We start from the raw sequence: 13,744 nt of genomic DNA on the forward strand, positions 1-13,744 counted from the left end.
CTATGTTTACTAGCTATGTAAATTCGGGCAAGTTATTAAAACATTTTGAGCTCCACTTCTATGTCCTTATCTGTCAGCAGGGCATAATGGCATTTTACAGGTTATGGAGATTTCTCCTTTGGTTTGACATAACACACTGCTTCTCAAACGTTGTTCTCTAGCCTAATGGCATCAACACCACCTGGAACTTAGAAATGTAAGTTCCCACCCTACCCTACTAAATAAGAAACAAAGTGGTGTATAGTCGTTAGCTTATGCTTTAACAATTCCTCCAAGTGAGTCTGAAGCCTGGCAAAGTTTGAGAACCACTGACAGCACAGGACCTGTCCCATAGCAGGTGCTGAGTCTATATCAGTTTACTTTTCCTAGATCCTGAGCCATCACAATGACCAAAGCGAAGTTCCCATCTTTGCAGAGTTAACTATCAAATGTAAAATCACATCCTGAATTAAGGTTTGTAGGCTCCCAATCTATTGTCCATTTATCCTATGAAGCAAAGAGAAAATGTTCTCATCGTCCAAGACTATGCTTTTACGGGTGTGTGATCAAAAGAGGTTTCCTTTCCATCATCTCAATGTATGCATGATATATACAACAACACAGCTCTGGCTTACATGTTAGGAAATTGAGAAAGTACCTGCAAATTCAAACATTTAGAGATGTTGTTAAACTAAATGCTTAAAAAACAGATTTCCTGTCACAAAGACTACAATTTTCTTATAGATAAAAGGGAAACTTCAGAATACTAATTTTCAAGGGAAAATAGCAAAAGAGTAGAAAATAAAAAATAAATGAATGGGGAGCTTTGGGTTGCTTTTGATTCCTTTGCATGAAAGGACGATGGATTTATTGTGAACAGCTGTGCTTAAAGGGTTTGCTGATGACTGCAGCTGAACCAGCTGAGTAACAGGAAGGTTAAATTTAAAAAAAAATTAACTTGGAAATATGCTGGCTCCTTCTGAGGAATTAAATATTGGACTTTTATTTCTATCTTCCCCCCAACACCTGCTGTTGTGAAGGCGTATTTAGGTCACTAAGCATCGGAGTCCTGAAAGAGCTACCAGAAGTGAATAAACCGGCTTTTCTTCAAGACCCTGAGAAATACTTTAGGGAAGAGCCAGAGGAGGCGTGTCCCCAAACTCCAGAGCTCCCATCGCTCTCTGAGAGTAAGTCCATAGCCATTGTCCACTTCCGCATCCCTCCCTATGAAACTCAATCAATTAGAAAAGTAAAGTAGAAATGAAAGCCTCACGTGTTTGCCTTCTGGGTTGCAGTGAAATGAGGTGTGGTTTGACTGGTAAGATTTATAGCTCAGCTGCTGATCAGTGCTCTCGGAAGGGACAGCCAACACGCTGGGATACATTAAAAGAATATTTTTATTTTGTCACTTTTCTCAAGTCAGAATGCCATGAAGATGTATTATGAATTGCTATGGATGGGAAGCCTTCCCGCCACATAATCTTAATTTTCAAACATACCCGAGAAAGAGACAATCATAAGGCTGCCTTAGAGCAGAGTCTCTGCCCCTCTGGTTTTGTTCCTTTCATGTAAAACACTACAAATAAAAGACTATTAAATTTTTAAATTTATCTTTATTGTTGAAAGTATTACAGATGTCCCCTTTTTTCCCATTGACCCCTTCTAGCCCGCCCCTACCCCCCACCCCAGGTCTTCCCCTCACTATTGTCTGTGCCCATCGGTTATGCATATATGCATATAAATTCTTTGGTTAATCTCTTCCCACCCATCTTCCCTCTGAGATTCTGTAGTCTTGTCCCATGTTTCTATGCCTCTGGATCTATTTTGTTATCATCAGTTTATTTTGTTCTTCAGATTCCACATATGATTGAGATGTAGAGGGTATAATGCTAAGTGAAATAAGCCAGTCAGAGAAAGACAAGTATCACGTGATCTCACTCATATGTCGAATCCCAAGAACAAATAGAGGCTACTGAAAATGTATTGTCTTAGAGACTTCTAGCTGCAGTGTTAGGCTAAACTGATGAGTAGACAAGAAAGCTGAACTTAGGAAATACAAGCGAATGCTCCCTCAGATTCGGAAACAAGATGTGTAAAAGAATGCTCTGTTTTTCAGACTGTTATAGGCTTCTAAGACTTTGAAGAATAATATCTGTGCAAAAATGTTCCCCGTAAGGAGAGGCCCTGCGGGAGCGCAGACAGCACAACCTGATTCTCAGTGAGGCAGTCAGAAAGCATATGGACACCACAGGGAACTCATTTAAAATAATTAATGAAAAGTGCAAGTTTCAGCTCGTAACAATCAAAAGATCAGAACTACACTCCAACCATCCTGAGATCTGTGGTTTCTAAACTTTTCCAATTCTCGGAGATAGAGATCTGGCATCCTCCTTGAGAAATAATAACCCTGTAGGAGGGAGGCATTTCTTCATGTCCGCACTTGAGGAAGTTCAGGCCTCTTGTCTTTGCTTGGTTCCCTATGGAAAGGGACAACAGCTAGTCGACATTTTTTTAAAAAAAATTTTTTTTTTATTGTCTAAAGTTTTACATATGTCACCTTTTTTCACCAATTGACCCCTGATACCCAGCCATTCCCACCCCAGGCAAGCCCCCACCGCCCCAGTGTCTGTGTCCATTGGTTATACTAATATGCATTCATACAAGTCCTTTGGTTGTTCTCTGACCCCCCCGCCCCACCACCACCATTTGTCTCTAGATCGATCTATTCTTATTTATCGAGGTTATGTTGATCATTATATCCCACATATGAGTGAGATCATGTTATATTTATCTTTCTCTGACTGGCTTATTTCGCTTAGCATAATGTTCTCCAGTTCTATCCATGTTGTTGCAAATGTTAAATGTTCCTTCTTTTTTATAGCAGCGTAGTATTCCATTGTGTAGATGTACCACAGTTTTCTAATCCACTCATCTGCTAATGGGCACTTAGGTTGTTTCCAAATCTTAGCTATTGTAAATTGTGCTGCTGTGAACATAGGGGTGCATATATCCTTTCAGATTGGTGTTTCTGGTTTCTTGGGATATAGTCCTAGGAGTGGGATTACTGGGTCAAATGGGAGTTCCATTTTTAGTTTTTTGAGGAAACTCCATACTGTCTTCCACAGTGGCTGCACCAGTCTGCACTCCCACCAGCAGTGCAGGAGGGTTCCTTTTTCTCCACATCCTCACCAGCACTTGTTGTTTGTTGATTTGTTGATGATAGTCATTTTGACAGGTGTGAGATGTAGCTCATTGTTTTGATTTGCATCTCTCAGATGATTAGTGACTTTGAGCATGTTTTCATATGTGACATTTATTTTTAGTATATTTTTTTATTTCAGAGAGGAAGGGAGAGGGAGAGAGTGATAGAAACGTCAATGATGAAAATCATTGATAGGCTGCTTCCTACAAGTCCCACCCTGGGGGTGGAGCCCATAACCTGGGCATGTGCCTGACTGGGAATTGAACCGTGACCTCCTGGTTCATAGGTCAAAACTCAACCACTGAGCCAAGCCAGCTGGGCCATTTTTTTTTTTATTTCACTTGTAAGCAAGGTGCAGTTGTCATTCCTCATTGCCAGAGTTTCCAGTCTAATTATTATCACTTCCTATGCCTTTTCTCAGAGTTTCTCTTTCCTAAATTAACAATTATTTATTTGCTCTCATGAGGATCATCCATGGCTTCTGCTCGTTTCTTTTAAAAACATGAATCCATAAGCATTAGGGATCGAAATAACCCTTAGTGCAACTGACAGGGCTTTCAAGGTATCATCCCATTTTTCTTCCCCAGGGTGATTCATCTTTAAGAATAAATATGGGGAGTAATTATCTCATCCTCCTGAATCACAGACAGAAGAGTATGGGGAACAGACAGTTAGAAAAGCTCCAGAGAGCCTAGACAAAGTGTACAACAGTTGATACATAGATCACGCCCATGGGAGGAAACCAGGATGGAACTGAGGCAAGAGAAATGGGTGACACAGCATTCAGAAGCTGGAAAGCACGAACTGAAGAGAGCTGGACAGTCAGTGCAGCAACACCTCTCCTCAGCCCTGGGAAAGCCTGTTTATGTGAGGAGCCTTGTGTATTCTCCTTCATACACAGATGAAGTCTCCTAATGGGCAGGGAGAATGTGGAGAGGTGGGGTGGATGGCTGGATGGAAATACCTACAGTACCTAAAAGACACTAATACATTTTCAAAGAGATTTATTTTTTCTGAATTTGTCCATTTAAAAATTTCTTGTGATTTTTTTCTTTTTTGAAAAATAATCTGCCTTTTATTTGTTCCGTGTTAAACTTACAGTGAGGTTCCTGGTAGTTCTCAATTAGAAATAAATTATTTAGAGATTAGATTAGCAATGTCTTCTGTGTTTCAGGAGTGGCAGCTTAAGAATTAAAACAGAAATAGACATCATCTAGGTAACATTAGGGGGAATTTTCTTTTTAAACTTTTATTGTTGAATGCATTACATATGTCTCCTTTTTTCCTCCATTGACCCCTTCTAGCACACTCCTGCACCAGACCTTCATCACACTATTGTCTGTGTCCATGGGTTATGCGTATGTGCATACAAGTCCTTTAGTTAAAATATTTCTTGTAATTTCCACACAGTTTTGAAAAGGTGTGTTTTTTTTCTTTCACTTGTTAAATTTTCTTCAGCTTTTCTTTCTTTGCCTTTTCTGCAAGTGAAAATAGTTCATTTTTTAAAATCTAACATTTCATTTCACACACTTGAGGTAGAGACAGAATGCATGATATGTGACACCAGAGATGAAGTTCTAAGTACCATGGAAAAAGCCAGATTAACTGGCTGGGGCATAGGAATGAATTCAGAATGGAGGTAACATCTGAGCTGGGACTTAGAAAGAGTAGAAGTTCAAAGGAGGAGAGGGGAGGAAATAAAGACAATATCAAGGAAATAATGTAAGTAGGGCAGAAGTCCAAATGACTGCAACTTGACTGCAATGGCTGACTTCTGATGGTGACACATTCACTGAGTTTGACACCCAACAGCACAGTTGAGTCTGGAATGTGTTGAGTTTGAGGTGCTGGTGTGTGATTTATCAATAAAGGTCTAGAGCAGTGATTCTCAACCTTCATAATGCCGCGACCCTTCCCTTTAATACAGTTCCTCATGTTGTGGTGACCCCCAATTTCATTGTTACAAATTGAACATAATTAAAGCATAGTGATTAATCACAAAAACAATATGTAATTATATATGTGCTTTCCGATGGTCTTAGGCGACTCCTGTGAAAGGGTCGTTCGACCCCCAAAGGGATCGCGACCCACAGGTTGAGAACTGCTGGTCTAGAGGATGGAAGAAAATTATAACATGCTCTGTGTAATCCTATATAATAAAAGCCTACGTGGTGTCACGTGATGTTGTCACAAGGTGGCTGCCACAAGATGGCCGCCCTCATGTTGTCACAACATGGCCACCAGAAGATGGCTGGCAGGGGAGGGCAGTTGTGGGCGATCAGGCCAGCAGGGGAGGGAAGTTGGGGGCGAGCAGGCCACCAGGGGAGGGCAGTTGGGAGCCATCAGGCTGGAAGGGGAGGGCAGTTGGGGGAGATCAGGCCAGCAGGGGAGGGCAGTTGGGGGTGATCAGGCTGGCAGGCAGAAGTGATTAGGGGAAATCAGGCAAGCAGTCAGGAGAGCATTTAGGAGCCAGCGGTCCTAAACAATCGGGCCTAAACCGGCAGTCAGACATCTTCCAAGATGTCCCAGATTAGAGAGGGTGCAGGCTAGGTTTATGGACACCCTGCCCCATGCATGAATTTCATGCACCGGGCCTCTAGTCTGAGTGGCCAGATTATTATGACCACCTGATGTTTGTAGGCAAATTAGCTATAATTTTGCGCTGAAGTTGCTAGAGGGCCAGACCATTATAAATAGGGAAGCAGGCTGTTTACCATGACAGTTACCCAAGCACAGGAACACAAGGATTGGACAGTCGAGCACTGGAAAAGAGTCATGTGGTCCTATGAATCACATTTCCAGTTGCATCATGCAGATGACAGAGTGAGAATTTGGCAGAAACAGCATGAAAGCATGCACCCCACATGCATGAGTACAACCCTTCAAGCTGGTTGCAGTGTTATGGTTTGGGGCATGTTTTTCTGGCATAATTTGAGCCCTTTAATTCATGTGGAACAATGTTGAATAGCACAACATATCTAAGTATCGTTGCTGATCAAGTTCATCCTATCATGTTGATGGCATATCCCAATGGAGATGGCTTCTCGCAACAAGACAATGGCCATGCCATGGTGCTCATATTGTGCAGGAGTGGTTTCAAGAACAGGAGGGAGACTTTACCTTGCTTAGGTGACCCCCACAATCACCAGATCTCAATCCAATTGAGCATTCTTGGGACAAAGTTAAAAGAGCCATCAGGCAACTTGTTCCACAACCATCAAATCTCACAGAACTGGACAGTGCTATTCATCAGGCATGGTGTCAGATTCCTCGCATCACTTTTCAACATCTTGTGGAGTCAATGCCAAGAAGAATCACCGCAGTATTGAAGGCAAAAGGTGGCCCAATGAAGTACCGATGGGGTGGTCATAATAATCTGGCCACTCAATGTATATAAAAGTCTAAGTGTCCATCTGTCCGACCAGTAGCTATGATGCACACTGACCACTAGGGGGCAGACGCTCAACACAGGAGCTGCCATGAGGCGCACTGGCCATTTACAAATAAATGGCATCACGGACCTGGCACCAACAAAGAAAAACTTGGCTTCCCCCAAGTGGGACAAGGCCCCGCTACCATACTGGAGCAACACCCCACCAAATTGCAGCCAACACTGTCAAGACCCCATGGTGCAAAATGCGACCCACATCTGAGCCCAACCCAGACACAGTCCCTGTGGGCGCCAGGTAATGATGTCACATAGCAACGCCCAGCCTCCTCTTCCTAGCGACTAGCCTCCTTGCAGTTTCTTCAGCCTAGGAACACAACTTGCTTCATAGCCAGGTGCAAACATTTCACAGTTTAACCAAAGGTTTTTGAAGTGTTTTCACATGCCTCATCTCATTTGATCCTCACAAAAGTTTTGGAGTAGGTAGATAGGAGACTTGGTAAAATCCTATTTTCTTTTCATTAGCTAGAAAACAGAGATTTAGATGTTTAGAAACTTGACCCAACTGAAAAGAAGTAAGAAATGGTGGACCTTGAAAATGACTTCATGTTTTCTCACTGTGCAGAATATAGTCAAACACTGCTATAGTTAAATATTTTACCCTTTATTCTTCCTGCATGATCTGTAATAATAATCTGCTTCATGTCGATATTTACTGCTGTGTTGCTGACAATTACCTGATAGAGAAGTTCGGGTGCTACACTGAGCTGGAAAAAGTTTAGCTAAATCAGAAATCAGGTCTAATTAAGCAAGTTTATTCCTTACATATAAATGGCTAATATGACTCATGCTTTTGTGATACATATAAAGCTCTTGCTGGCGCCAACAGCATATGTGTGTTTCAATCTGTCATTGTCAATTGCAAATTTGGTTGACACTTCTATTATAGAGAAAGGGCGAATAGCAATATTAAAATATTTTGTCTAATTAATTTCCTTTCAATGTGCACGAATCTGTGCACGGGGAAACTAGTAATATTATTAAGTTTTCAACTAGCTGATAGTGAAATAACATTTGCTTACATATTTATTTAACCTTTCCGAAGGTAGATATTGAATGACTTCTCTGTGCTAGTCCCTGTGCTGGATGTGGGAGACAGAGAGCTAACATGTAGAGGCCCAGCCTTCAAAAACCTTGAAGACTATTCTGAGAAATAGACAGATAAAAACAAATAATTATGTTTTGCAACAAGTGCTATGACAGAGATAAGCACCACATGGTAGAGCTAGAAATCACATTGAGATTCATAGATGGTTTTTCCAAGAAACCAGATTATACCTGAATTGGATGGATATTAAACGTTAAGTTGGTACTACTCAGGTAAGAAAAAAAGGGGGTGGGGGTGCCATTTCTAGCAAAGGAGTAGCATATGCAGGTGTAGGGTGGGATGAGTGACATGGTGTGCTAAGGGAGCTGGCTACACGTAGTTCCAAATAGCTGGGTTCTAAAAGTGGCATGATGAAAACTGAGGCAAGATAGGTAATTGGGGCCCAGATCAAGAGCACTTAGTTCACTGTTTGCTAAGGACCTTAACATTTATTTTACCAGAAATGAGGAATATATTAAAATGTTTACATCAAATATTCTGAATTATCCCATTTTATGACTTCTCTTAATTCTTCGGTTTTTATATCTCTTTATATTATTCCTTTAGTGATTACTCTAGAGCAGTGGTTCTCAACCTGTGGGTCGTGACCCCTTTGGGGGTCAAATGTCCTTTTCACAGGGGTCACCTAAGACCATCCTGCATATCAGATATTTACATTATGATTCATAACAGTAGCAACATTACAGTTATGAAGTAGCAACGAAAATAATTTTATGGTTGGGTCACAACATGAGGAACTGTATTTGAAGGGCCAGAAGGTTGAGAACCACTGCTCTAGAGGTTACAATACTTTTTCTTGTGTTCTTTATTTCTTCTTGTGTACTAGGTTTCCATCTGAGATTTTTCTTTAAGTCTGAAGAATTTTCTGTAATTTTTCTTATAAAGTGGACCTGCTGATGAGTAATTTCCCCAGCTCTTTATGTGTCTTAAATGTGCATTTATTTTATTTTGACTTTGGAGTGTCCAGATTATTATGGGTTCTAAATTATTATGACCACATGCCGTGTCCAGATTATTATGACCACATGTCGTTTGTAAGCAAATTAGCTATAATTTTGCGCTGAGTTGCTAGAGGGCCAGACCATTATAAATAAGGAAGCAGGTTGTTTACCATGACAGTAGAAGTGATTTTTTTCTGATGATATGGGTAAACAATGCAATTTAACAGCCTTTGAATGTGGGATATATATTATTATGAGTGGCCAGATTATTATGGCCACCCCATCAGTACTTCGTTGGGCCACCTTTTGCCTTCAATACTGCGGCGATTCTTCTTGGCATTGACTCCATGAGATGTTGAAAGGTGATGTGAGGAATCTGACACCATGCCTGATGAATAACACTGTCCAGTTCTGTGAGATTTAATGGTTGTGGAACCAGCTGCCTGATGGCTCTTTTAACTTTGTCCCACAAATGCTCCATTGGATTGAGATCTGGTGATTGTGGGGGCCACCTAAGCAAGATAAAGTCTCCCTCATGTTCTTGAAACCACACCTGCACAATACGAGCACCATGGCATGGCGCATTGTCTTGTTGGAAGAAGCCATCTCCATTGGGATACGCCATCAACATGATAGGATGAACTTGATCACAACGATACTTAGGTATGTTGTGCTATTCAGACGTTGTTCCACACGAATTAAAGAGCCCAAATCATGCCAGGAAAACATGCCCCAAACGATAACACTGCCCCCACTAGCTTGAAGGGTTTTACTCATGCATGGGGGGGGGGGGGGTGCATGCTTTCATGCTGTTTCTGCCAAATTCTCACTCTTTCATTTGCATGATGCACCTGGAAACGTGATTCATCGGACCACATGACTTTTTTCCAATGCTCGACTGTCCAATCCTTGTGTTTATGTGCGAATAGGAGACATTTTATCTTGGTAACTGCATACAGCAATGGTGTTCGGAACAGGCCTTCAGCTTCCATATCCCATAGGATGCAATGTATGGCTAATTTGCCTACAAACGTCAGGTGGTCATAATAATCTGACCCCTCATCATAATAAAGAGTGTCCCAAAATTTACGCAAGAAGTAATTTTGATAGAAAACACAGGCTTATAATGAAAAATTGTAAATATCTATTGATTCATAAAGTATATAGTATAGGGTTATGTATGGAATAGCATATCGGGTAAATGGTTTCCATGGCTTTGCTGGCACATATGCACTCTTTTGTTATTGCCTGAGCAGCCGCATTTTCAAAGGATGGTCCGATGATGCCTCCAGCCCAAAATCCGCATGAAACAGTGACATGTTGTGGATGCATTTATTTCTCAACATTCACTCATGGATTTTCTGAACCCCCAAATGCAACAATTTTGTTGATTAACCAAGCCATCAAGATGAAAATGAGCCTCATCGAAATTCAGCCACATTTATGCAAAAAGGTCATGGAAAATTTCAACAAAAGAGTGCGTATGTATCAGCACAGCTATGCTATTCCATACATGACCCTATACTATATACTTAATGAATCAATAAAAAATTTACAATTTTTAATTATAAACCTGTGTTTTCTATCAAAATTACTTCTTGCGTGAATTTTGGGACACCCTTTATATATCCCACGTTCAAAGGCTGTTAAATCGCATTGTTTATCCATATCTTCAGAAAAAAATCACTTCTACTGTCGTGGTAAACAACCTGCTTCCCTATTATAATGGTCTGGCCCTCTAGCAACTTCAGCACGAAATTATAGCTAATTTGCCTATAAACGTCAGGTGGTCATAATAATCTGGACACTCAGTGTTTATATTCAGTTCTATAAAGGTATTTGAATCTCTTTTATTCATATAGATTCTAATTCTCAGTTGAAATTACTCATGTTTTCATCCAGTTTGTCTAAAATTTCTCTGTTTTTTTAAAACATATTTATAAGAGTAATTTTGAAGTCCCGGCCTGCTAACATCAATATCTACATGACCCTGTGTCTGCTTCTAATGTCTATTTTTCCCTCTTAGGTATTAGTCACCCTTTCCTTCCTCTTTATAAGCCCTGTAATTTTTGTACAATTTTTATTATATGACATAAATTATGTGTAAAAGATCTATAGATACTTGAATTAATGTTATTTTCTCCTAGAGATAGTTTACCTTTTCCTCCTTTCAACAGAGAGCATGAGGAGCCAAACACATTAATCTAATTAGAGATTGAGCTTGGCCAGTGGTGGGTTGCAGCTTTAGTTATTATACTTGGTTTATTTCTGATGTCAAATCTCTTTTGTTCTAGACCTCTCTCTTTAGTGAGCTATTTTCTCCCAAGCAGTCCAAAACTGCAAGAAACTTCGCTCTGCCTCTCTAGTCTAATCTGCCACCTCCCACACCGCCCCAGCTCTCAGAATGCATCCTGTGGGGAACACTGGCCACAGCTATGACATTTCTCTAGATTCCAATACATCACATCACACCAACCCACACAGTCATCAAAAGCTTTTCTAATTTTACTTTCCCTTAGAATAATCTCTCCTATTTCTCAGAAATGCCCAGACATGATAAGTCCCCAGGGAGAAGAAAACACTTGGCAATCTCAGCTCATCTAAGAAGGGTTCTACCATCTCTAGAATTTTAATTTGGTAATCGTTGCTTCCATGGCCCTCTGATAGCTTTAAAATTTTATTTCTGTAATTTACCATGGGTTTTTGTTGTTGTTTGCCGATCTGTTACAATGAAAAGAATGGCCAGCCTGTACCTATTAAATCCTATCCAGAAATAAAATTCCTGATGAAATGTTTAAAATAGGAAAGTGTCATGACCAGATTTGTATTTTAGAAAGTTTTTAGAAAACTGTGTAGTGGATGCAGTGTAATGAGGCTAGACTGAAAGCAGCATATTGCAGTCGCGGGAACTTGTTGTTCCCAACCAGCTACCTGCTTTTGGATGCTCCTTTTGTGTTCTCCCAGTTGTTTACATCTAGATAAATTACATAAGCTATTAAGTCCTAATTTTATCATCTGTTACATGGGGCTACTGACACTTGCTTCTTGGAGTTGTGTGGGTTAATTTTAGCACGATGACCCGCATTTACAGAGCATTCATTAAATAGTACCTGCTATTATTTTGAAGATAAGGAGGCCCAAGAAAGGAAGTAACTAAGTTGAGAAATCTTAAGGAATAAGAATTGAAAGGATTTTGTGCCCTGATGAGATGTGAAGACATGTATCAGATTTCTATCTTGGATAATTATGCCCCAAAAGAAAGTCTTATTGAGAGAGAAAATGCAGGAGAAGAAGGTGGTTTAGAGTTAATTTGGAGAATATGTTGAGATGGAGGGACCTATGGGACATCTTTCAAGAAAAAACTAACACTTTTCTAAGAAACTGACAAAAAGCAGAAAGGAAAGACAAAGATCGGCAACTGAAGAGCAACTACAGTCAAGACAGGTTTGTTTCAGAATTAATTTTATTAATTTTATTTTGAAGTTCATTTTATTTCTGATTTTAGATATAATATATGGGCATTCTAGAAAATTGGCTAGTAAGAAGCAAAGAGAACTTTAAAGAATAAAGGAATAGCAGATGTAAAGATCTGAGACAGAGAGACCATGGAAGATGCCCACCCAGCAGGTGGAACTTGCTGGAAGTTGGCTTTCAGGGGAGACAAGGAGACCATGCACAGGGAGGTGCTATATCTCAGAACTCACTGCAAAGCCATCCTGGGGGTACAGGGGAGGCTGAGCTCAGGGAGGAGCCATGCTGGAGGTCCTCTGCTGGGCCCTTGGGTGTTCTAGAAAGTCATTCACTGGGTGGTGCCAGACAGGTGGCACTCTGCCGCAGAGCCACCTGAGAGGTTGTCAATGGAAGCAGGTGGCTCTGGGCTCTGGAGGAGCCATGTCAGCATTGCAGGAGTCTGGAGCTGGAGGAGCTTGGTCCTGGGAAAGTCATGCTGAGGGGCCTAGTGCTGGAGAAACCACTGCAGGGGTCTAGTGACAGGAGCAACCACTTAGAAGAGAAATCCATTTCTCCTTCAGTGTTTCTCCAGTGCCCTCTAGTGACAGAGCTCAACATCAGACCAGCAGACAAAGCAAAAATACTTACAGGGCTCCAGCCATTTTCACAGAGCAAGTCGTGAAGAGGGACTTTGGAGTTTAGGGCCAACACATTGTTTTCATCATCTTAACTAGTTCTTCATGCTCCCCCACTCTGGGTTCTTTACACTATTTTGTAACCTTTGAAATCACAGTCATTATTCCTACTAAGTTATAAAACGTTAATAGTTACAGTTGTCTTTTGGGAGAAATTCCATTTATAGAGGGAATAAAACTTGGAACACTCAAAGCAATAAAGGCATAAAAACAGCATTTGAGGCACAAGCCTGGCTTCAAATCCAGATGTTACCACTTGCTAGCTATATGACCTTGAACAGGTCAATCAAACTCTCTGTGCCTTAGTTTCTTCAACTAAAAATGGGCACCATATTAGTTACCATTCTCATAATGTTCCTATGAAATTACCCATGTGACAGTCTTGTTACAGGGCCCAACACCTAATAAGAGTTTGATGCATTTGCTTTATTGATAATATTTTTTTATTATTTCCTTAAACAGCTCTGTGATGTTGGGATTTTTAATGTCCCTAGTGTTCTATGCAAAGAGTCTGTGGCACTCTGTGACATAGATATGTGGACTGTTTGGCACAGGTCTAGAGAGTTTAAATAACTTACCTAGTTTCACAGAGCTAGTGACAGGTGGGTCCTAATAGAGAAGGGCCCATGCTATTAACATTTCTAAGTGCAGCTTTCCTTGTGCAAATAATGTCCAAATGATATTCCCGAGGAAGCCTACTCTTGGGCTGATTTCTAAAACCAGCCTTTACTGTGGTATTATCTCTTTTTCTCACTTTTATTTAAAATTGTTCCTCTCATTTTCAACAGGATACTGCTGAATTTAAAAACTGTTACTACAAAAGAGAACTTTAAAAAAAAATCTCAATTATCAATATACCCCCCTCCACTCTGTCATTACAGAGTGTCCCTTATGTCTTTGCAGTGCATTTTGCACACATTC

General features: G+C 40.6%; 1 protein-coding gene across 1 annotated transcript in view; it reads left to right on the forward strand.

Moving 5' to 3' along the window:
• WDR49 (WD repeat domain 49) overlaps positions 1–13,744 on the forward strand; it is a 142,458-nt gene that overhangs the window by 115,239 nt on the left and 13,475 nt on the right. The window contains exon 18 of the mRNA XM_036350561.1: positions 1,020–1,166. Within this exon, the coding sequence (XP_036206454.1) occupies positions 1,020–1,166 (147 nt within the window). The remainder of the gene's footprint in view (positions 1–1,019; positions 1,167–13,744) is intronic.

The sequence above is a fragment of the Myotis myotis genome, unplaced genomic scaffold (genome assembly GCF_014108235.1).
Source record: "Myotis myotis isolate mMyoMyo1 unplaced genomic scaffold, mMyoMyo1.p scaffold_m19_p_2, whole genome shotgun sequence".
Taxonomy (NCBI): Eukaryota; Metazoa; Chordata; class Mammalia; order Chiroptera; family Vespertilionidae; genus Myotis; species Myotis myotis.